The following is an 8452-nucleotide window of genomic DNA, read 5'->3' as shown; positions in this document are numbered from 1 at the left end:
TATGTTTGCCAAGCTTCATGTTTGCTTCTGGTGCACAATTTGGTGATGAATTAGGTGTTGTAGATTTGGTCAAGACTAAAGCCACCGGTAAAGTACTGTCAACTCTCATGATTCTCCAAGGAAACTGGTTCTCACAAACACCCAAAGCATCCAAAAAAGAAGGTAAAACCAATCATAACGTAAGCTTACTCGTCTGCTTAATTTGCTATTTACATAAATAAGCATAGCTTCTTTGTTTTTTTACGGCTTCTATGTACCTTCTTTTTTCCTTTATTTCTTAATATGGGAGAAAATCAAATCCAGTAACTTTATTGTTGTTTGGTGTGTCAGATATTTAAACACCAAAGCTTGAAAAGAGGAAGCTAAGTGATTTGCACGATTACATCGATTAATTACATTTAGAGCAACTAAATACCCACGCTACTTCATTTAGAGCAACTACAATTACATCGATTAATTACATCATTTACACTACATGTCGCCTTCACCACCATTACTAGTCACCACGGCCACCAAATATTAATTCACCACCAATAGCCGCCATCATAACACCGTTGTCGTCATGACTATCGCCGTTGCATTGCGCGAGTACTTATCTAGTAGAAAAATAAATAATCTATTTGATTATTATCTTAATATATGAAAATTTTAGAAAGATGAAAAACATCTTCAAATAAAATCTTTATATACCTCATTTCTAATTTTTGAGATTTGCTAGGGATAATATGTAAGATACCATTATTTCAATTCAAAATTTCTTTAAATTTATGTGTAAAAACTTTTAACTTAGAAAAGACAAATCTTTTAACAGCGGAACTTAGTTAGAACATATTGTGTAGGAGGTTGATAATGTATTTTCCTTTAATGATCACTACCAACTCAAAATTTTGGGCACCGAATCCCCAATAGTAGCTAATTTTGTAAAAGTTGGATGACCAATTTTATAGTTTTAAACTTTTAAAGTACTTATATTTTAATTAAAACGGGAGCAAGTACCCGTGCTTGTGGCGGTAAGATGGTGAGGGTGATAGGTCATAGAGTGTGATAGGTCATAGGAGGTTATATGTCATAGAGTGTCATAGCCAAATGCTTTAGCCGTACGGGCTCCGATCTCGGATTTAAAAATTCGTCGAAGGTATATCGAATGACATCTCTAATGAAAAAACATGAAATTTTAAAAACACCCATAATATTTTTATAATTGATCGATGTATGATTTTTGAAATAAAAGATTTTGAATAAATTAGAGGAATAAAATGATTTACGGAGGAGAAAAAAAAATAAATGGTTGAGATTTGATGTTATAGGTGATATTGTAGTTACTTTAAGTGTTGTAGAATCTATACTGTAAATTATTTTATTAAGGATATTTTAGATATATTAAATGGAGATGTTTTTAGTTAGAGATAAAGATGTTTTTGATTTTTAAAAATAGAAAGTTTAAGAAAAAAAAAAGTGATTTGTTAAACACTAGATGGATACCCGCGCGATGCAGCGACAAATAAGGTATTTTTAAAATTGCGGGTTACAAAAGAGGGACAGTGGTTAGAGCGTGCCAGATTTTAGGATAGGAAGAGTATTATGAGAATAGAAAATGTCAAAAGGCAAATAAGGTATTTTAAAGATAGAAATAATTAATATGGAGGAGATTTGCTTTATTAGGTAGTATAAATATAGAATAAATACATGAATGTTTTGTTTATAATACAGTAATAAATTATTACTGATATCTTATTTATTTTCTTTTTCTCCAAGGAAAAAGCAAAACACTTTTACTGTCACTACTAGTACTCTCTTCGTCCCTTCCTTTCTTACACACATAAACCACCCCCAAACACCAAATTTCACGAGAGATTACAAAATCAGAATTTTATAGCTCCTATTATCATCGCCGTATATCATTTGCATTGCACGATTCAAGGTAAGAGTAAGTTGTCAAGTTATTACCCTTTTACGTTCAAAAGATTCCCAATTAGGTATTACAGTAACCCATAAAGTTTGGTATAATTTCATGAAGTGAAAGTATAAATTTTAGTTGAATATGTGAAATTATCACTATTTGGGGAAGATGGTCAACGATAAACTTCGGTAATGAATTTTAGTTGAATTTGTCAAAATTTTACTCACCTGATTAACTTGTTTTGTAGATGGATGATGATAATGTTAGTTTTACTTTGGCTAATGGGTTAATTGTTGATGATGATGATGATGATGAGACGGAGCAAAAAGCTGCTGAAGATGAAGATCGATCAGTTGGACATCATAAATGTTGATGAAGAAACAGAGGCTTTGCAAGTCACTGCTGCTGGTTCAAGTGATCATGTGAACAAAAAGCTACTGATGATGCGATTGAATCTGCCTCAAAACATCTTGAAAGCTCGCGGCATTGCTATAACGTAGCTGCAAACGGGTTGCAAGATGCTTTGAAGCCTGAAGTCGTGTCTAATTTGATGCAACCGGCCTGTTGTGGCTTACTTTGCAGCAGAAAAGAATGAAGAGCTTTTGGATGGGGCTAAACTAGTATCACAAGCTGTGAACAACATATTTGTAACCAATGATCAGGTAATTGTCAGTAGACAATTAAACTGCATCTTTGATAGCTCTTGGATCACTTCAAAGCAGAAAGAGCCGGGAAACGACCATCAAAAAATCCTAATGATACTCCGTCGAGATCCAAGAAGCCGAGAAAACCAGCGCTCACCTGGGAACGGAGGGAAGAGGTAATTGCTCAATTCGGGAATAAACAAGAAGAGGCTGCTGAAAACCTGGGCGGTGAGTATTCAACGTTTCTTTTTCATATATAGTTTACGCATTCTCCTTACATGCAGAAATTGAAAAGTATATTGTTTATACTATTTATTGTTGTGTAACGTCAAGGCCTTCTTTGAGCCGTTATGTCAAAGAGAAGCGGAATATCGATGGATGGCCCGGCAAACCAACAGCAGGAATCATATTAGTACATGTAAGGAGATCGATTGGATTCCAATGATGCACATCGCGCGTTTCAACACTTCGGCCTATTTTATGCACAATTGTTGGAAAGCCTGTCTACCTGGACTACCTGTCAAATGGGAGGCCAATCAAGGGGAAGGGATGGAAGATAATTAAAGAGGTAAAGGATGATGCTACATGGGGTGAGTGTCTCGATTATCAATGGAATACTAACCATTGGACCTGCATTCACCTCCTGCCGGTTCGTAAGTGAACCTCAACCTCATCATGAGTTGAAACATCTCGATCAACAAGTAAAGTCCTCATGTAGCTGCAAGTAAAGTCCTCATGTTTTGTTCTTAATCTACTGGAAAAGCTTAAACTTATAATAATAAGGCTGATGTAGTTATTAAAACTTAATTGCACTTAGATGTTGATTGATCATGAATTGGATTCGGATTTGGATGGTATTATCTCTATATAGATATATATATTGACTATTGGTGTTGATTACAATATTCAACTAGGAGAGCTCAGTGCTCTTTTAGAAAAGTCTATAGTTGACCTTGACTTCAATAAAATGTTAAACAAGTGAAAGTTCTAAAAGAGGGACTGATAATTACACTGAGCTCTCCTAGTTGAATATTGTAATCAACACCAATAGTCAATATATATATCTATATAGAGATAATACCATCCAAATCCGAATCCAATTCATGGTCAATCAACATCTAAGAGTGCAATTAAGTTTTAATAACTACATCAGCCTCATTATTATAAGTTTAAGCTTTTTCAGTAGATTAAGAACAAAACATGAGGACTTTACTTGGCAGCTACATGAGGACTTGTTGATTGAGATGTTTCAACTCATGATGAGGTTGAGGTTCACTTACGAACCGGCAGGAGGCGAATGCAGGTCCAATGGTTAGTCTTCCGTTGATAATCGAGACACTCACCCCATGTAGCATCACCCCATGTAGCATCATCCTTTACCTCTTTAATTATCCTCCATCCCTTCCCCTTGATTGGCCACCCATTTGTAGACTACCTTGTAGTCTTGGAGATTGACAGTAGTCCAGGTAGACGGGCTTTCCAACAATTGTGCATAACTGGGGTCAAAATAGGCCGGAGTGTTGAAACGCGCGATGTGCATCATCGGAATCCAATCGATCTCCTTACATGTACTAATATGATTCCTGCTGTTGGTTTGCCGGGCCATCCATCGATATTCAGCTTCTCTTTGACATAACGGCTCAAAGAAGGCCTTGACGCTACACAACAATAAATAGTATAAACAATATACTTTTCAATTTCTGCATGTAAGGAGAATGCGTAAACTATATATAAAAAAGAAAAGTTGAATACTCACCGCCCAGGTTTTCAGCAGCCTCTTCTTGTTTATTCCCGAATTGAGCAATTACCTCTTCCCTCCGTTCCCAGGTGAGCACTGGTTTTCTCGGCTTCTTGGATGACGGCGGAGTATCAATAGGATTTTTTGATGGTCGTTTCCCGCAAAGATGCGGTTTAATTGTCTACTGACAACCACCTAATCATTGGTTACAAATATGTTGTTCACAGCTTGTGATACTAGTTTAGCCCCATCCAACAGCTCTTCATTCTTTTCTGCTTCAAAGTAAGCCACAACAGGCCGGTTGCATCAATTTAGACACGACTTCAACCCGTTTGCAGCTACGTTATAGCAATGCCGCGAGCTTTCAAGATGTTTTCAGGCAGATTCAATCACATCATCAGTAGCTTTTTGGTTCACATGATCACTTGAACCAGCAGCAGTGACTTGCAAAGCCTCTGTTTCTTCATCAACATTTATGATGTCCAACTGATCGATCTTCATCTTCAGCAGCTTTTTGCTCCGTCTCATCATCATCATCATCATCAACAATTAACCCATTAGCCAAAGTAAAACTAACATTATCATCATCCATCTACAAAACAAGTTAATCAGGTGAGTAAAATTTTGACAAATTCAACTAAAATTCATTACCGAAGTTTATTGTTGACCATCTTCCCCAAATAGTGATAATTTCACATATTCAACTAAAATTTATACTTCCACTTCATGAAATTCTACCAAATTTTGTGGGTTACTGTAATACCTAATTGGGAATCTTTTGAACGTAAAAAGATAATAACTTGACAACTTTCTTACTGTATTAAATCCGAAATTAATGGGGGGGGGGGGGGGGGGGGTTTGTACTCTTACCTTGAATCGTGCAATGCAAATGATATACGACGATGATAACAGGAGTTATAAAATTCTGATTTTGTAATCTCTCGTGAAATTTGGTGTTTGGGGGTGGTTTATGTGTGTAAGAAAGGAAGAGACGAAGAGAGTACTAGTAGTGACAGTAAGTGTGTTTTGCTTTTTCCTTGGAGAAAAAGAAAATAAATGAGATATCGGTAATAATTTATTACTGTATTATAAACAAAACATTCATGTATTTATTCTATATCTATACTACCTAATAAAGCAAATCTCCTCCATATTAATTATTTCTGTCTTTAAAAATACCTTATTTGCCTTTTGACATTTTCTATTCTCATAATACTCTCCCCATCCTAAAATCTGACACACTCTAACCACTGTCCCTCTTTTGTAACCCGCAATTTTAAAAATACCTTATTTGCCGCTGCATCGCGCGGGTATCCATCTAGTGTTTAACAAACCACTTTTTTTTTTCTTAAACTTTCTATTTTTAAAAATCAAAAACATCTTTATCACTAACTAAAAACATCTCCATTTAGTCATGCGAAAGACTACCCCATATAGCCCGCGGACCCCCCCAAGTTTTTGAACATCTTTGCAGAGAAATGCTTTACCAGTTGCAAGTGTCGGACCAACAAACCCAGAGTCCTCTGATTTCAAAGGAAGAACGCCACAAGCACGACAGTAATTTAGGCTAGTAGTGTAATCAGCATCACGGGCAATACAGGCGCCCATATAACCACAGAATTTGACCAAATATTTCCCTGGTTGCTTTGTTTGAAGATGAGTGTCTTCGGAAGAAGTCGTAGAAGAAGAAGAAGAAGAAGAAAGGGATAAAGAAGATGAAGGTGAAGGTGAGGGTGAAAGTGAAGGGGAAGATGAAGAGGAAGAGGGGGTGGACACATGACTGACACTATCGTCAAAGATCCAAACTTGGGCGAGATTCAAACGAAGAGATTCGCAAACAATCTTCAATGCCTTGTCAATTTCATCTTTGGCTCGGCAGAGACCATGGCTAGGCTGTGTATTGTTTAATGAGAGAGTTAAAAACAGAGTACATTTTCCTAGTAGTGGAAATAGGTATAGAAGAAACATGTGTAGATTAATTTACCTGGTATGTCAGATGTTGTTGAACAGGATAAGTGGAGAGACAGACCCGCTGCACAGACAGACAAGCAAAAGGATACAAGCTTTAAGTAAGCATAGGCGACTTGAATGAGATTAGCAGTAGACTAGTACATGTATATAAAATATAATAATAATAATAACAATATACTCTAATATTGATTGATTGATTGATCACATATATAGACGGAAAAAGATACCTTAAGTGAAAGATTCAAAAACCAAAGAAGTGGTTGAAGAAGAGAAGGGGCATCGATACAACACTCAACAACACCAGCACAAGAAGAAGAAGAAGAAGAAGAAGAAGAGCAGCTACGGCGACGAAGAGGATGGTGAAAAACAGGGAGCAAAATTGAACAAGTCAAGCGGCAATCGATGGCTTTGTTCACCAATGGACTCCCCTTGTGAGAGATCTTCCTGAGATCCAGAACTACCTGCGGGAACCGGGTGAGGAATGCGGTGGCAAGGGGATCGTCGACAACAGATTGATCAGAAGGAAGACAGTGGTAGCTGGTAGAAAACAGCCTATAGTCCAAAAGACGAGGGTTGGCAAGATCGTCAAGGGCAAAAGGTTGACAGGAAGTCGAATGTGTGGTTGATGATTTGGTTTCACCAACATTAACAGGGGCCCAGAACTGTACTAAACCAGGCACATGATGTGCATAGAACAGAGAAAAGGCTAACTTGATCTTTTCGTGAATCCTCCACCTCCTCCAAACATCAGCATCTGCCATCAATCCATCAGCATCTGCAAAATCAATCATCATCAGCACAGCAGTCTATTTGAATTTGGAAATATGTATATAGAAAGCGGGCAACTTTACGAACCAATTAAAAATTGAGCACCCGGGCAACTTTATTGGTGCTACGGGTCAACGGAATTTGGGATGCCGGTTAAAAAGTGGATAACTTTTGAAAGGTGTTGATAGCAACACAAACTTATAGAGATGTATAAAGATGATAACAATTAAGTCATTAATGTTACTATAGACGAATATGAGGCTTGTGTTAAAAAAATTTGTGCACATGGGTCAGTCGGAATGCCTAAGAGGATCAATTAATGATGCCTGCTACTTGAAACTAACAAAGAGATTTATTGAACGAGTAGATACAAACATCCCATTCCAAACCATATACTACACTAGTAAGTAAATATATATTTATTTATAGAAAAATACTGTAGTATTTCAATTTTGCAAGGGAAGACACACACACACACAAACACCAAAAGATGATGATGATAATAATAATAATAATATATGTATACATATTGTATAATGAAAAAATAAATGGAAATTGAGGAAATTAATGATAGAAATAGAGAGAGTGGGCGGAGGGCTTTCACTGACCGAAACAACAAGAGGAAGAAGAAGAAGAAAGCCTCCTCCTGGCGCGAGGTTTAGAGGCTGTCGTCGTTTTGTTCCAAAAAGTGCGTCTAGAAGATGCCACGTTTAATGCCCTGCAATCCAGAGGTTGTTCTTGTGCTGGAAATTTGTCCACGAAACTCTTAACCTTTTCACCATCACTTAGATCGACTCTCATACTTTCAATTTCCCTTTCCATCATTGATTTTGATTCTCCAGCCATCTCTTCTATTCCTTCCCTTCCCTTCCAATAGTTTCCCTATTTATATTTGTGGTTTCATCAGTGTGTTTGTGTGTGTCTCTACTTTTCCCCTTCTCGTCCTCTTATTTTCTTCCACTTCCCCTTTTCTACCCTTTTTTTTCTTTTTTTACTTCTCATCCCAATCCAATCCCCATGTTTGGCTCCCGAATTCTTTTTCCTTTACCATTGGTTGGTGAGCATAAACCGAACCAAACACACCAAATGCTTTTTGTTTCCTCCAAAACCAAAAATTATGGTTTGGTTCTGATTTCGTATGAAAAATCAAACCGAACCAAAATTTTATATATATATATATATGGTACTTTTCCCTTACGAACGGTACTAAAATGCGAACCAGTGAGAACAGGGATAGGAAAGTAAATTTCTTATCTTTTTCTCTCTCTTATATAACAGTTTTATTATCTTAGAAAATTTACCCTAGATTTCGTAATTGAACATATTATAAACAGATATGGATGTTAATTTTAATAAAATATATCATTAAACTCATATTTTGCTCTTCTTTAATTTGATATCAATTTTATTAATTTTTAACAAGAATTGAGA

General features: G+C 36.5%; 1 protein-coding gene across 2 annotated transcripts; it reads right to left on the bottom strand.

Moving 5' to 3' along the window:
• Nucleotides 1-288: 288 nt before the first annotated feature.
• On the bottom strand, nt 289-7971 carry LOC122585092. 2 transcript variants are annotated; one of them, XM_043757187.1, is made up of 6 exons: nt 7630-7971; nt 6481-7028; nt 6267-6314; nt 5770-6175; nt 4301-4874; nt 3623-4202 (listed from the first exon to the last, which is right to left on the bottom strand). In XM_043757187.1, exons 1-5 carry the CDS (start codon nt 7865-7867, stop codon nt 4867-4869), a joined length of 1248 nt encoding a protein of 415 aa, XP_043613122.1. In that variant the 5' UTR covers nt 7868-7971; the 3' UTR covers nt 3623-4202; nt 4301-4866. The 2 variants fall into 2 exon arrangements, with proteins under 2 accessions (XP_043613121.1, XP_043613122.1); XM_043757186.1 differs by lacking the exons at nt 3623-4202; nt 4301-4874 and adding an exon at nt 289-596.
• Nucleotides 7972-8452: the final 481 nt, after the last annotated feature.

This window comes from Erigeron canadensis, chromosome 1 (genome assembly GCF_010389155.1).
Source record: "Erigeron canadensis isolate Cc75 chromosome 1, C_canadensis_v1, whole genome shotgun sequence".
Lineage (NCBI taxonomy): Eukaryota > Viridiplantae > Streptophyta > Magnoliopsida > Asterales > Asteraceae > Erigeron > Erigeron canadensis.
The sequence above is the reverse complement of the archived record's forward strand: the minus strand, read 5'-3'. Positions and strand labels throughout refer to the sequence as shown.